General features: G+C 50.0%; 1 protein-coding gene across 1 annotated transcript; it reads left to right on the plus strand.

Moving 5' to 3' along the window:
- The first annotated feature begins 452 nt into the window (after window positions 1–452).
- LOC100479631 (Fc receptor-like protein 2) lies at window positions 453–16,392 on the plus strand. Its single transcript, XM_011237545.3, is given in 13 exon segments — window positions 453–624; window positions 2,055–2,075; window positions 4,731–4,930; window positions 4,932–4,998; window positions 5,876–6,160; window positions 7,404–7,691; window positions 8,087–8,365; window positions 8,676–8,792; window positions 13,535–13,562; window positions 14,266–14,351; window positions 14,575–14,640; window positions 15,864–15,895; window positions 15,984–16,392. Coding segments are annotated over 13 exon segments (1,590 nt in total). The 5' UTR covers window positions 453–593; the 3' UTR covers window positions 16,074–16,392.
- The last annotated feature ends 218 nt before the right edge of the window (window positions 16,393–16,610 follow it).

Here is a 16,610-nt window from a genome sequence, read left to right on the forward strand (position 1 = left end):
AGCAACATCCTGTGCTAGAAGGCGAGATATGGATTGAAGAAAACACCACCCAGGAACCCTTAGTGGTTGCACCAATGGCCCTGCTACCCTAAGGAACACAGAAGCATTATATATCCCGGTAAGATCTGACAGCGTTTGAGAGCCAGGCTGTGGAACAGGGCCGCCTGAGTTTGACTCCTGGCTGTCACTACTGGAAAGTGACCATGCTGATCTTGGTCCATCACTTGCCTTCCCTGCTGCCTGTTTCCCCAGCTGTGTGAAAGGGATCATGCAGACTGCAGAAGCTTGCTCAGGATATCAAATAGCCCTGTGAGCGTACGGCACTTAGAACTATGTCCAGCTCATGAATAGCTGTGTGTAAAGTGTTAACTGTCATCAGGGTCAAGAGGAGGGGTTTCTTTGGCGACTAGAGGACTATCTTCATTCTCACAGCGCCAATAGGAAAGAAGACAGTGGCAGGACACTGACAAGCCCTTCCACTTCCCTTTTTTACTAATTGTACAAAACCCACTTTGAAAAGCAGTTTCCATTCCCTGCACACAGACCCCCGCGGGAGGCCGAGGGAACATCTTGGATAGCTGAACCAGGTCCTCATGCTACTGTGGTCACTGCTGGTCATCTTCGGTGAGTCCAATAATTTGACTTAGGACTGAGGTGGCAGGAGATGAGGTCTCCAGCTTCTGAAAGTCCTGAGGGTTTATCAGAGCCCGGGGACCAGTGGGAATGCTCAGGTCTCTGCTTCCAAGCAGTGGGCTCTGGGCAAGTCAGACTGCAGCACACCCTCATCCGTAATGTTCAAGGTCGGCTACTTCACCGTTCCTGGGTTATGAGTTCCTGCTTTGATATCTTAGATAATTCATAGAGTAATATGTTCTCATAAATAGTTTTCATAATTTCAACACTTACTACTTCTCCATGAGAACTATCTAGACAGTGATGTCTAGGCGTAGGGTTCAGAGATGCATGGACCCCCTTTGCTCAGGCTCCTCTGTTGAGCCTCGGGCTACCAGGACAGGAGAGCTGCTACAGGGAAAGGAGATTCCTTTCTCTACGTTCAGGAGGCACTAACATTTGTTAATGAGTAAAAGGACTCTCACATAAAATATGGTCAGAGAAAAGGAATCCATTCAAGGTGGATTTGTCTTTCAAAACTGTGTGCTGGTCTCAGCCCATCAATAAGCAAGGCTGTGGCTGAACCAGCCCTCGTGGGTCTTATCATGCCTGCAAGACACCCTTCAGTAATAACCATCAGGAAACTTTGGAAAACTAAAGTTTATTACTTATAGAGCCTGGAAACTACACAACAACTCTAGGACCACATAGCAAGGTTGTGGGGAGAAGACAGTGTGGGTCTGGGGTTCTGCTCTTATTGGAGTGGAGACTGGGGTCCCACTGGTTTCACAGGCTCACTCTTTGCTGGTGAATTAAAACAAATGAAAGGGAATTTAAAGCCTGAGAAGAGAATAAACCAAGTAGCCCACATGGTCAATTATGGAAATCAACCAAGATCTCCAAAACCAAGGCGCCTCAGAGCTGGGGAGGTGGCCCGGCTCTTCGTCTAGTCTGATGGCTTCGGCGTGACGGGATCACAGTCTTCTGTGGATGCCTCGGCATCAAAGCTCCGGTCAGGCACAAAGTCGGACCGAGAAAAATCCCCAGCCGTCAGGGTTTACACTACAAACTCTGCCTGGGTGTTTCCTGATGAGCTCTTAGTGACGTGGGATACCGTGTAGTGGACACACGGTGCGCAGGGGGTCGGCGGGGAGAGGGGAAGCACGAGGAAATGAGAGAATCCCTGAACACCCGGCGTCCATCTGTGGGGCGTGCCCCGGGTTCTCCCTTCCGTCAAGGGAGGGGTTTGCACCTGCCTGTGATTGTAACATGCGTGGGGCCAGTTGGTGCTTGAGGGAGAGCGTGTCGTTGGTGATGATGGAGCAGAGGAACAGAAAAGGGGGTGCTGGGGAGTTCGGGGGCGGTTTAGCGGAGTGATGGAAATGTCTGCGCTGTACGGGCAAACGCTCCGGGCTAACCTCCGGTGTTTGATCCCCTCACAGCTCCCGTCAGCGAGGAGGCAGGTGAGTCATCTCCGCCCTTGCCGTTTCCGGGGTCTGGTTTGTCCGCCGCCTGGCTCCCGTGAGGTCCTGCAGAGAGGGACGAGGACGGGCCGGGGAGATGGCCCAGTGTCACGGCTCCCCTGGGCCAACCCGCCTCAAGACCAGTCGGCTTGGCTGGGGGCGCACCACCTGCCCGGCCTGCCCCGGTGGAGTCCCAGCTGTAGGGGGAGCGGCATCCGGAAGAGGGTGTGCAGGCTGGACGGCCGGCCCGTGGGGGAGGAAGGAAGGTTCTCCGGGCCCTGGGACCATAACTCCTCCATGAGGTCGCGCTGAAGGTCCTCGCAGCTGTGACAACAGCGGTTCTCCGGGGAATGCAACTGAGAGCGCATGCGTGGTCAGCAGGGTGCATGCGTGGTCAGGAGGGCGCGTGCGTGGTCAGGAGGGCGCATGCGTGGTCATCAGGGCGCTGCCCTGTCATTGCTGCTCCCGCTCTGGGGATCCGTCGGTGCGTCGCCCTGCGGAGGTCAGGGAGCGTCTCTGCAGCGTCTGCTGTGAGGCCCGAACCGTCCTTGCTGCAGGAGAGCTGCCGTGGGCCACGCTGCAGGGCGGGCACACTTTCTGTCCCCACACGGCCGCTGAGCGGCTCCCAGGTCGTGCTCCGCCGGCCCGGGGTCCACGGCACTGCTGAATTCTAAGGGCACTCGCACCTGGGCCGCCTTCCCAACGTTGAGACCGCAGCTCATCTCACCTCGCTCTTCTCACCAGGCGAGTACAGAGCAGGGATTTTATCCCACACGTACATGAGCCTGGACTGAGTCTAGAGAGGTGGAGGCTTGTCCCCGTGCCTCGCCTGCACCAGCCACCCAGCGGAGGGGCCCTTGGGGCTCCAAGGCGCTGTCCTGGGAGCACAGACCCCCCACTCTCCTTTCACGGCGAGACGTGGATGTAACAGGGATGCCAGGGGCCACTCCAGGAGCTCGGGCCGGAGCCTTCAGGGGCAGGACCCACCCCTTGCGCTCACGCTGCACGGTGAATGGGCCTTAGCGGGGGACTCACAGGCTCACATCATCCTCGCAGCCCGGAGCCCGAGACATGGCCCCTCAGGCGCCTCTTCCGTGGCCTCTCTAACTCTGACGCAGAGTGCTCGCCCCTCCCCCGGCATCATTCTCCCTGGGAATTTCTCCAGTTTCTGGGCAAAGTCTGTACTCGTGGTTTAAAAATCAGCCTGATTGTAAGTCCCACAGCCGCGTCCCCGGGGGATCGAGTTTCCATCAGTGAAGGAGGGCGAAAATCTTGAATTAGCTAATTGTTTCTGTAATCCACCTTTTCTGCCCCTCCACTTTCATTTTTTATAACCCAGATTGTCCCCCTGATGTCCAACAGGTAAATCTGGTTCTCTACCTGGAACAGTCAGCAGCATGTTTTCCAAAAATCACGATTCTGAATTGCACAAGCGTCTCGTGCTGTCTGGCTCTGGTTCTGCAGGGGTGTTTGGGAGGTACTTGGTCCCTCCTGTGGCTGACCTCGGCTTCCCTAGCTACCTCCAGATTCTGGTGTCATGCCACCAGGGAACGGGCAGGGAGATTTTTGTTTGAGATGTAACTTAGTTCCTCACCTTGAGGTCAAAATCCTCAATTACGACCCCGAAAGGCAATGCAAATGTCCCAGACACAGAAGGTGGTCTGGTACCTTAAATAAGTGAAGTCACAGGGTGGAATCTGCAACAGACGGTCCCAGGGGAGGACACTTACTTTTGGCAATGACTTTTTGGCAATGACGGTCAGTTCCCTAACAGCTGAACCCTGAATGAAAGCTCCCTTCCACCTAATTGCACATGGAATGGGTGGGGAAGTGTTTGGAAACTAGTCAGGTGGAAAGTTCTGAGGTTTGAGATACTGGATCTTGTTCCAGTCACCAGTTTATTCCCCAGATATCCAGGGCCCTTGGCAGCTTCCTCTGGCCAGGAAAGAAGACAAAGAACATGAATATAGAGCACAGTGTAGTGGCTTCAAAGGCTGGATCAAAGCAGAGGGGGTAGGAAAGCAACTTGTCCCCGAGGACAGTGGTCCCCCATGTGTCATTGCCAATAGAGCTAAGCCGGAGGAACTTCACTCCTGTATCCATGTAAAAAATTAGGTTTGCTTTGACGTTCCCTGCCATTGACTCCATATTTGAGTCCTCACCCCCAACCGCTATGTTGAAACCCTAACCCCAAGAGGATGGTATCTGGGGGTGGGGCCCTTGGGAGGTAATAAGGTCATGGAGGTGGCGTCCTCATGATGGGATGAGTGCCCTTAGAAAACGAGGCCAGAGACCTAGCAAGTGAAAAGACACAAGAAGCGGCCGTCTCCAATCGGCAACAGCAGCCTCGCCAGAACGTGACTATGCCAACACCTTGATCTTAGACTTCAAACTCCAGAACCGTGAGGAATGAATGTCTGTTGTTGCAAAGACACCCGGCATATGGTATTTTGTTACAACAGCTCATGCTGACTCAGATACCCCTCAGGAAAAAAGAGGACGTAGCCCTGAGTAGGTAAGGCGGGGCTTGGAACCTCCGTGTTGCCTGAAGGGAAGGGGCTGTGCTGCCAAGAGCCCAGGAAGGAGTCGGGCATCTGGGCTCTCTGCAGAAAGGCAGAGACGCAGAACTCCAGCCCCTCACACCCTCTCTTGCAGACTGGCTGACCCTCCAGGCTCCCTCTGTTGTCTTCGAAGGAGACAGCATCGATCTGATGTGCCAGAAGAAAAAGGACTGGAGGCAAATCAATACTAGGGCATACTACAAGGATGGAGAAGAGTTACATTTTTCAAACGAAGTCCCTAGCTTTACCATCTCACACGCAGCTCTGAGTGACAGTGGCAACTACCACTGTTCTGCTCACTGCTGGAAAACCCTTCCTTCAGAAGTCAGGAGATTCAAGGAGCGTCAGGATTGAAGTCCAAGGTAAAACCTTCCCTCCAGTGGGAGCCGGGCTGGGCGAAACTGGCGAGAGGAGGGTGGGTCCTTGGAGGAAACTCCTGCCCCCACACCACATGTGAACCACACTCCTGTGGTTGGACCACAGGAGGGAGTCGTGATAGGTGACATGTCTGGTCTGAATGTCTGGTTTGCTGGGGTTGCTTTTGAGCAGGAACTGATGGGGTTTTAGAATATAGGTGAGGTTCAGTGGGGTGGAGTCTGGAGCCAAAGACCAAGAAAGAATTCTTGAGACGTCTTTGGTGCAAAATGGTGGTTTATTAAAGCGTGGGGACAGGACCGTGGGCAGAAAGAGCTGCTGCCCCTGGGTTGTGAGGGGTGGCTGGTTATATACTATGGGGTTGGGGGAGGTAAGGAAAAAGGGAGGTTGAGAAAATACTTTCATGTGTTAAAGAAGACTCACAGGATACTGGAGGCCTCGCCATTGTCAAGTTAAGGTTGTTTATCCCTCTAGCAAGGAATTAACATGAAGGTAGTTGGGAACTTCCTGGAGGAAAGTTACACTGTGCCTGCTTTGAGTATCCATCAATGGGCTGCAGGTTACAAAGACATTTAATTGTATCTACATTCCCTTCTGGAAGCTAGGTTACTGATAGAAATGCTTTGTTCTTGTAGACTGCTAAGACATTTGTAAACGGAGGGAGACTCAAGTCTTGCAGGATTGTGATCTCTATAGGTTAACTCTTTCTTTGTCCTTTAGGGCAGTGGGGAGTGCCTGAGGAATGTCACATCCCATTTGGGGGGGGGAGTTGCGGGGTGTCAGTTTGATTTGTCCTCAGCTTGCCTTCTGTTCCTTCATCAGAACCATCCATCTCACTGGGGTACTTGTAATCCTTCTCTCTAGAGCTGTTTCCACGCCCTGTGCTCACGGTCAGCCCCTTCTGGCCCATAGAGGGGAGCCCAGTGACCCTGACCTGTAAGACCCAGCCTTCTCCACAGAGGTCAAATGCTCAGCTCCGATTTTGCTTCTTCAGAGATGGCAGAGCCCTGGGGTCCAGCTGGAGCAGCTCCCCAGAGCTCCGGGTCCCCGCCATGTGGTCGGAGGACTCAGGGTCCTACTGGTGCCAGGCAGAGACAGTGACTCCCAGGGTCAGAAAACAGAGCCTCCGATCCCAGATTCACGCGCAGAGTAAGTATCAGTGGGTCTGAGCGTGGGGAAAACAGGACACTGGCAGCTTCACTTCCAGGGGCTCGTCTTTTGGGTTCTCTTGCAATTTCCATCCTTGTGGAAAGTGGGATGTGAGCTAGAGAATGGGCATTTCATAAAAATAACAAACGGGCAGAGCTCCTGTTAAAAAACAGAACCCAATGGAGTAAATGTGACGATGGAATTGACTTTATTAAGCATTCCTGAATCAGCAGGAGCCCAGCCCGCAAGCAGAGATGATCAGAGGAGTTGTAGGAAATGCAAGTTTTTTATAGGCATCAGGTGGGGAAGGGGATTATTAGCAAAATAAAAGAGAGGATTTCTTCAGGCCAGGACATCTTTTGCGGAGGAGGAAACTGCAAGGATTTTTGGTTCTTGTGTTATCATGCAGATGACCTCATTAGTGTGGATCAGGAAATTTCAGATTGACTTTTAGAAGGTCACACTCCCAGGATAGGCTGAAACTGTAATTAAGTCCTGGTTTGCAGTCAGTGGGGGACAAATACTCCATTTTGGGCTTTTCTCCTTTTTTAAACACTCCTCATAATCCTTCTCTTCTTATTAAAGTGTAACCATCAGCCATGTCTTCACTGATCACTTCGTGCCATGGTGTTTGGGAGTGGGCTGGGACTTTACCCAGCAAGGCACCACCACCACCCCCATCCCCTGCCAGTGGCTCTGCAGATGGCCCCCCATGCTGGCTTGCAACACAAGCTGATTCATTAGATGGCACCATGGTGCTCCAGCATCGGGGGTAAAGGAAGCATCAGAAAAAAACAGAAATCTGAGTGAACCAAGCGGCCAGAGGAGGGGGTGTAATTCATGTGGACCCTTGAAACTGGGAATAATGGAGGAATTGTTATTGATATTGTTAGTGGGAGCAGTGCCTTTTCCGAGGCAGGACTGTTGCTACCAGTGACCCCTTCACTCTGTGCAGAAGGCACCACTTTGCACAGCAACTCCTCCCCCCAGAAATGTTTTCCTGTCCATGGGGCCAATGACCCATCACACATTCTGTAGAGATCCCATGAAATTAGGCGGACGGGGCTTGAGACAGGCAGCATCTGCACCCACATCACCGCGGATTCCCTACCTCTGTGTACTTACAATGGATTGCAGGAGCCCCACGCGTATTCCCACTTCAAACATTAGAGTGAAGCCGGTCACGTCTGGTCCCAGAGTCCTTCAAAGTCTGCTTCTCACCTGTCATCTTCCGTCTGTCTAGGAGTGCCCGTCTCTAACATAAGCCTCCAGATCTGGGCTCCCAGGGGCCCAGTGATCGAAGGAGGGAATCTTGTCCTCCTCTGCTCGGTGACCAAAGGCACAGGAAACATCACATTCTCCTGGCACAGAGAGGCCACAGGAACCAGTGTAGGAAGGAAGACCCAGCATTCCCTGTCTGCGGAGCTGGAGGTCCCAGTCGTGCGGGAGCGCGATGCGGGCCGCTATTACTGCAGAGCTGACAACGGCCACGACCCCATCCAGAGCAAGGTGCTGCATATCCATGTGAGAAGTGAGTTGCACTCTGAGAACCCCCAGACAGAAACCCCAGAGCCAGGGCCGCGGTACCAGGAGTCACGTGCCAGGGGTCTGGGCCACGGAGCGCCAACAGTAACTGGATGGTGGGTCACCCTGCAAGTTAGACGGCCGACATCCTCCTTTTCGTGGAAGAGAATATAAAGGGGGCTGGGCTGGCATTAGAAAAACACAAGCTGAGAATGACAAATGTGACTGTCTTTAGATAGTACCCCAGATTTGGTATTCCCCCAATTTCTAAAGACATTGTTGAGAATCTTAGAGACACACAATGACCAAGGGGCCTGGCCCTTCACTGAAGTCCTGGTCTGGGGGTCTGTGTGTCTACTGTAGCCTCACAAGCCCTCTCTGCCGGCCCCCTGTCTCCCTCAGGTCCAGTGTCCCGCCCCATCCTCACCCTCAGGGAGCCGGGGGCCCAGGTCTTCCCTGGGGACATGGTGGAGCTTTGCTGTGAGGCCCAGAGGGGCTCTCCCCCGATCCTGTACCGGTTTTATCATGAGAATGTCACCCTGGGGAACATCTCGGCCCCCTCTGGAGGAAGAGCGTCCTTCAACCTCTCTCTGACCGCAGAACATTCTGGAAACTACTCCTGTGAGGCCGATAACGGCCTGGGGTCCCAGCTCAGCGATGCGGTGTCACTCACTGTCACAGGTGGGTTGATCGTCCCTGGATACAGGAGCATTACGATTAATGGCTCTGCCCCAGCAGTCTTCATTGGTACCATACTGGGGTTTTGGAAGATAGGTGGGGGTCCAGGTGATGTCTACTGTATGTGGCAGGTTGGAGAAGGTGATCTCAGTGCCTGGCTGCTTCTCTTCTCTCCACACCAACCTGGGAAGTACACATTGTACTTACATAATGTTGCGTGAATTTATATTAACCATTCCTCAGAGTGTTGGACAAGGATTCCAGGACCCAAGCCTTGGCCCTCTAAGGCTGACACACTGGTGTCTTCCCTCAGGGACCGATAGCTACAGAAGAGACCCTGTCACGGCCAGAGTTCTTGGGGTGCTGTGCGGTGGCCTCGGTTTCATCACTGCGGCTCTGCTGTTTTATTACTGGTCCCACAAGAGATCAGGTTGGTTATCTGCCATCTGTTTTGATTGCCGTTACTGCTGCGAACTTTTCCATTACTGACATAGATTGGATTTGAAAAAAAGAAAGAAACCAAAGCTCCCCAAGTCTGATTAGTTCTTTCATGATTTTCTAAGGTTCCATGCAGTGGGCAATGCAGCCGTATTCCTCGTTTTAGAATATGTCAGGTCCCGTTGCGTGTGAATTAAAGCCATTAACATAGTCCTTCATGATTGCCTTTCACATAAAAATGTCCAATTATTACCTCATTTAATAACCTTCAATAGACATAATCAGTTTATATACAGCGGAGTGAAACATAATAAGTACTGGATTTGAAGGAATGAAAACAAGTGAGTACATTTTCTTCTTTATCACTTTCTTATTAGTTACCTACTCATGGCAAGAGCAGTGACTCCTCTTTGAATTCTTGGGTGTCTCGCATGGGTCACGTGGGGCATTGGCACGCACACGTGGTGGCTGGCAATGGCTGGAGAAAGGGGCCTCCACGGGGGCTCTCAGCCAGAGCACGCGCACTACCTCTCCGTGTGGCCTGGACGCCCTCGCAGCAGGATGCCCGCAGGGCAGTCACACGTTTTCCATGCTGGCTTCTGCTTCAAAAGTAGGCGAATCTGCCACGTCTTTTTCCAGCGAATTTCGTCTTTTTCCAGCGAATTTCGGATGACTCTTTCATCGGGTCGCTAACACACTTGCCCCAGATGCAAGGGGAGGGAGCACAGTTTCCACCTCCACATGGAGGTCTCAGTGTCAAAGAATTTGCAGCCGTATTTTAAAAATTTCCACGCAAACCGCTTCAACATTCCAGTCCATGCCTCCCCCCGCACCAGACCTCCTGAAGCTCCGGCCCCTGGGCCACCCTGTCTGGACTTGGCCAGTGCCCCACACGACCACCCTCTCTCCCGGAGCCTCTCCCCTCTCTGACCTGGCCCTGGTAGTTCTTATCCTATCACCTCTTCAACACTATAGACTTCTACCACTATTTTGTCCAATATTTCCAGTTCTCAGAAGAAAGGTCTATTTCTTCTTCTGTCATCACTGGAAGCATGAAATCACCACCTTGTCCAATCAACACTCCCATAAAGCTGCTGTGTTTTCAGCAAGATCGTATCTCTATTATCTGTAAAACCAGGAATTTTGAGGTCTCCTCCATGTGATATCTCATACTGATCCCTACTAGTATTCTGCTAGCCAAGACATGTTACCAATGAGCAATGATTGCATCTTTTACGTATGGCAAGCTTACACATATTATCTGTAATTATAAAAAATAATTTTTAAGTGTGTATTATGGTCCAGGTTTAACAATCCTGGGGAAGTTAGTGGGCTGCCTTGTTCACACAGCCACTAGACTGCAGAGCTAAGACAGAGTCCACACTGGCTTGGCCGCAAAGCCTCAAGCCTGCCTCCCCTCTGGCAGGTTTCCCCCGTGTGCCCCCATTCAGTGAGGTGTCATTTATTAATCTCTAAGATACAGGACAAGCACGGGGCACGACAGAAATGCAAGATAAACTTTTAAGCTCTTGCAAAATGCTTCCTTAGACCTATCAACAATCACCAGGTGAAAGAAATCTTGGAAAATCACCAAATGGTGAAACTGTAATTCAGTTTTTTCAAGTCCAGTGGAAGTTATAATTTTTTAAACAGACCAAGGAATTGTGATAATTGTTTTTTTCTTTCATTATAGTTTTAATTGATAAAAATATGTAGATATGAGGAGTTTCTTTGTTAACATAAAATAATTTCTAATTCATTCATCGTGATGAATTCTCTCACTTTTCACAACATACCAATATACTATTGATTCTTTCAAATACAGAAACAGTGTAGGAAGCACTAAAACATTTACTTTCTCTTTTTCAATTCTTATGCAAATTATTTTTTCATGTCTAATTATATGCCCAAGGGCCTCTGGTATCTTATGTGGGTAAGCTTGTCTGGTTCCTGTTTTTGAGGGAAACTTTTCTAGTATTTCTCTGCTATGTAACATATTCAAATATGAAGTTCCAGCATTCTTATTTTATTAAGACTATTAAGACGATTTCTCAGAAACAACTTTTAATTTTTGCTAATACCTCATTAGTATCTGTGAAGATAACCGTATGTTTCTTTTTCAGCTATTAAATCAACTAATTCTATTATACCAGAATACCTAATATTGACTAATCTTGGCATTCTAGATAAACATCCAATTTTAGTGATGCATTTTTTTTTAGNCAGAATACCTAATATTGACTAATCTTGGCATTCTAGATAAACATCCAATTTTAGTGATGCATTTTTTTTTAAGTTTTCTTTTCTTTTTTTTTTTTTTATTTATTTATTCGACAGAGATAGAGACAGCCAGCGAGAGAGGGAACACAAGCATGGGGGAGTGGGAGAGGAAGAAGCAGGCTCATAGCGGAGGAGCCTGATGTGGGGCTCGATCCCATAACGCCGGGATCCCGCCCTGAGCCGAAGGCAGACACTTTAACCGCTCTGCCACCCAGGCGCCCCTTAGTGATGCATTTTTAACATTAGCATTCCTTTGAAGTTTCTTTTCATTAATAGTAATGTGTGACGATTGCCAGGTTTGTTGTTATTGTGATCTTTTTTGGGTTTTGTATTCACCATTACAGAGGAAGCTTGACATTTTCCTTCTTTTTTTATGTCTTATGTGTTCTGGGATTGTTTGCATGGCGAAGCAATTCTCTGTTTTCTCAAGATTTCATGGCGCTCCCCTGTGGAAACGGCCCGGTGGGTTTTGGGGGAGCTGGTCTTTGACAGGTGTCCCTATCTCTGCTCTTGTAACTAATCTTGTGAGAGGTGCTGCTGTTGCTCCGTGACACCCAGCCCTCCTTTACATCTGGGCACATGGACAGTTGCGTTTCCCTGTCTCCTTGAAGTGAGACGCGGCCAGTGAAATGCCAGCAGAAGCCGCTTGCGTTGTTTGCTATCAGAAGCATTTACCAGCGAGACGCTGATGTCCCGATGCCCTTCCCATGCGCTCGTGCTCATGCAAACGCATGCTGGGTTGACAGTGTCTCCAGATGGTGTGGCCTCCAGCAGCAGCCTCGGTCCCTGAGCGAGTGGGTCCCCTAGCGACAGAACCCCCAGCAGATTTTTGACAGGTCTGCGGCACAAGTGGGACATTTACAAACCTTTGCTGCAAACCGAGGTTGGTCTGTTAGGGACCAGAATACACTCTGTCCTGACTGCCACACTCTGTTCACAGTTTCTTTATCTTCTGGGGAATCTTCCTAGAAGATCATCTGTCTTAGCCAGGGTCCCCAGTTTGCTTACTTGGAATCATGAGTGCTGTCCTGTGATTCCCCCAGCCTCCCCATGGAGGCTCGTGTCCCCCGTGCCTTCTCCTTTCCCGTTCGTGAGTGGCATCAAAAAAGGGAGTATCCACCCTTTTGATTAAAAAGTGAAGCTGCTAGAATGATTTATTTGATCTACCAATTTGCTTTCTAATTCTGAAATTTCTGCTTTTATCTTCTTTAAGTTGCTGCAGTCTGTTCTTGTTAGTCTTATTCTTTAGGACAAATGGACATTTAATATATTTGCTTTCCTTTGTCTTATATATTTATATATGTATTTAGTGGCTTAAGGTTTAGTTTCCTTCACTGTGTATGTTATAGACCTATCTAGATTCTTCACAGCGTTGTTATGAATTTCCAGTTACACTAAGATCAAAGAAGATCGTTTATACCATATTCATTTTTTAGAATATTTTTGAAGTTTTCTTTGGGAGCCAAGATATCCTCAATTTTTGTTACTGTTCAGAACTGCTTAGGAAGTAGAACAAAGGCCATTTTAAAAATAATTTGTTCAGGAAGGAGTTGCTAGAATCACATACACTGATTTCAAACTGTTTGAAGATGTGCATCCCTCACTTTATGGTTGAGTGCCTGGCTTGGTAGAGAATCCTGAGGTCCTTCTTCCTTTCCTTGAGGAAAATGAGTTAGTTCTTGCTCCTTTAACACTGTCTCCAAAACCCCTGATCAAGTTGGAGTGCTGGCTGTATCACCAGCAGCATTTTCATGACTGCGGAGCTGCGTCTGCACTGAACGCGCTCTGAGCGGGTTTAAATGCTCGGTGGGAGACATGTGAGCACATCCCCAAGTGCAACACAGCTCTTGAGACTGATCTTGCCCCTCGTAGTGGCCTCTGCTCCCATCCAAGGGGACTTGTCCCCTGAGCTGTTAGTTGAAGGACCAGGGAAGGGCTCCTTGACCACAGGTGAGTCAGCTGGCACATGCATGCTGCTGGGCTGTGTTCCTTGTCCTGTACCTGTCTGTAAAGCCAGTGGTGCAAAGGGGAACCCAGTGGGTCTTATGAATGTCAACATCAAGCCTGACCCCAAGACCATGCTTTAGAGTGGGGGTTGTAAATATCAAAACATGGAGAAAGTGAGAATGTTCTGCCTAAACAAGGAGAGCAGTAAGTCACCAGCAGTTAACATCTAGTTTGCGATAATTGACACAGCAATAAAAAAATCCAGGAACAGTGACCCATGCCCATGGGGTTTGCCATTTGAAGTGGCTTGTCAGATCCGCGGGGAAAAATAACAGACTGTCCAACTCTCAGGGCTGGAGAAAATAAGTAGTCATCAGGACACGATACAACCGGATCCCTACCCTGAATCTTACGTCCTACCAGTGACGACACGCGGGTAGTCAGGGGAGAGTTTCAAGAGGTGAAGACACCTTCCCTAAAATGAATGTTCCTTCATCTGCTTTTCAGGGGGACGCCCTGCCACTCATGCAGCCAGGTGAGAACTTTTTCTGTTCAAAATAGGAACTCGAGAGACCTTCCTCATTCACGATTTTCAACACTTCTTGCTCCTTCTGCTTGCACGGGCCACACAGCGTCTTTCTACGATACGCCACCATGTCTGTATCCATTACATTTATGCTATCAGGGCGCTGTCTCGGGGTGGCCCACGTGACAAGGTGGTGTCTTGCAGAGAATTCAGGATTTCTAAGTTACTTTACTAACTCATATATTCAAGATTATTTATGGGTCTGAAAATATGCATAAAATGGAGTTTATTTCCACGGGGGACATATTGTCTTATGGAGAATATACGACACACACAATATACAAAAGAGAGAGAGAAATTGTTGAGAAAGAAACAGATGAAGTTCTAGGAAAGCTGATAAGAGAAAAAAATTAAACCTGAGGCACTACCATTCTCTTATTTATAACTTTTGAAAAAGCTAAAGATGAGGAATAGAACATTTTTGCCAGTTCAGGTTGGCTATCCTATTAAGAAGGAACTTTGTGATTCTGTGGCCTGTCTCTGGCTGCCCACCTGAAAGACCACAGCCCAAGAGTCTAGACGAAGGGCCATCAGATCACCCAGGCCAAGTGCCATGTCTGCATGGCTTCTCCCGCACTCTCCCTACCCTGCCCCCTCTCCGTTCTCACTCTTGCCCTGGACAACGTCATGTGGTTAGTTTGCTTTCCCTCAGAGATGCTTCCAGGGCAAGCCCTCAGGAGTCCGCCCACTCCAGCTCACACCCAGACCCTGAAGAGCTGCAGCCGGAGTATGTCAATGGTGAGTCTCCCCAGGGACCGGGGCTGTGGCCGGGAGGGAAGAGAAAGCAGGTAAAAAAAAAGCCATGAGGTGGTCTGCACGAGGCCCAATCTCGATAAATGAATGACCCTCAGAATCATGCTGGGGTTGGGAGGGCAGTCGCAAAGCAGGGGACTGGGAAGGCACATCTGAAGCTTGAACCCTAGTCCATGGACACCTACGAACCATTGTCTTTTCCCTGCAGTGGGCCCTGTCGATGTGGATGTGGTTTATTCCCGGGTGTGGATCATGCAGCCCCCAGAAGACGCCGGTGAGAGACTGCACAGTGGTTCTCGTTAGATGCATCTTCCCGAGAAAGGGGCAGGACGGGTGCAATAGAGGCTTTCGTACATCCTTTGACCTTGACGTGCAATCTGTAGCTCCAAGAGGGAGCAAGAGAGATTTGCAGGCAGGTTCTCATGGAGAAGCTGACTTCCAAAACACAACAGACAATGAGGAAGAATCTGGGATACAAGGCAAAGGGATAAAACCAAGTCAGTGGAGAATATCTGAAGTGTGGTATGTAAAGTCCGGGAGGAACTGTCCCAGTCGAGAAGGGTCATTGCCAGGCCCCTCTGAAAGGACTGTAGTCTGGAGATGCCGTGGGAGGGATCACTGAACACATCAGCCTCGTCTAGAGAATTTGCCCTTAGACGTGTAGCCTTGCGAGGACTGAGTCTGCACTTCTTCAGCAGTGCGGAGCCGTGTCCTTCCAGCTGCAGCTCCAGTGCCCTTAACGCCGCAGCCTTCCACCAGGCCCTTTGCTCTGGGCTCCTGGCTGCTTCTGCTGGAGCCACAGGCCACTGGCAGCTTGGCGGGTTTCCCGGGAAAGGGTCACCCAGCCGCCCTCCTCTGAGCCACGGAAACTGGGTCCTCGGCCAGCCTTGCTTACAGCTGTACCACTGCAGCTTGCAGAGAACCAACGACCATGTCATTTCCCTTCCCTGCCCGGGATCAGCCCAGCAAAGCTGAGAAGCTGCAGTCATGTCCACTGCCTGCTCATCTTCCAGGCCCCCCAGGGGTTCACGCGTTGCCGAGGGCGGGAGGGGGATTGAATTCCACTCTTCCCACCAGGAATGAAGGGAGAAGGAAGCAGCTGGCACGCCCTCAAGCTGCCCTGTGACTCAGGGTCTCCCCTCCCTTCTCCGTGTGTCCCGCTCTCTTCTACGTAGTGCACGAACTGCCTGTGTTTGTTCTCTGCAGGGCGTAAAGGGATGACAGCAGGGTGAGCCCGGACACAGTATTGTCAATACTCCACGGAAATGGCATCAGAGAGAGAGAAGGTTTTGTTTAACAAGGGTTGGTGGAGGGCTTAAAGCTTGGGTGGTCTTAGAAGGACTTCGGAGTGGACAACATTAAGGCGTGGATTTTACAGAAGAACAGGAGAAGCTGGAAACCACACATGAACCGCCGCCATCTTGTGCCCTGGGGCCCTGTCGGGAATGAGGTCTAAGTGGAAACCCAAGCGCTCAGGAATATTATTTTTCTCCACAGCAAACACCAGAAGGACAGTTCTGGAGAATGAGGTGAGCTGGACTCCTGGAGAGTTCTTTCCCCATCTTGTCCCCCACCAGCCACATTCTTTCCCTTCCTTCACCTGTGCACCTCTCCTAGGACTCCCATGTCATCTACTCTGACGTGAAGGAGACGGAATCCTCGGAGGGACTGGGAGGCAGAACACCAACAAGGATGGAACAGCACTAAGGGCTGCAAAACACTATCAAAATGCCCAACCCTCATGACATCTCAGACAGAATGTGGTCCAGGGGCTGAGCAGGTCAGCTGGGTCACTGTGTTGGTTCTCATCGTGCTCTTTCCCAATGTCTTCTTCCATTCATTCAATATTTATTGAACTGCTACTGCATCCCAGACGCTGTGGGGGGATTATCTTTGTTATTGTCTCTTTTAAAAAATTTTTAATTTAAATTCAATTTAGTTAGCATATAGTGTATTATTCGTTTCAGAGATAGAATTTAGTGATTCGTCAACTGCATGTAATACCCAGTGCTCGTTCCATCACGTGCCCTCCTTAATGCCCATCACCCAGTTAGCCCACCCCCCACCCACCTCCCCTCCAGCAACCCTCCGTTTGTTTCCTGGAGTTAAGACTCTCTTGTGGTTTGTCTCCCTCTCTGTTTTTATCGTATTTTATTTCCTTCCCTTCCTCTATGTTCATCTGTTTTGTTTCTTAAATTCCACACATGAGTGAGAGCATATGGTATTTCCTTCAATGTTCAAAGA

This window comes from Ailuropoda melanoleuca, chromosome 8 (assembly GCF_002007445.2).
Source record: "Ailuropoda melanoleuca isolate Jingjing chromosome 8, ASM200744v2, whole genome shotgun sequence".
Lineage (NCBI taxonomy): Eukaryota > Metazoa > Chordata > Mammalia > Carnivora > Ursidae > Ailuropoda > Ailuropoda melanoleuca.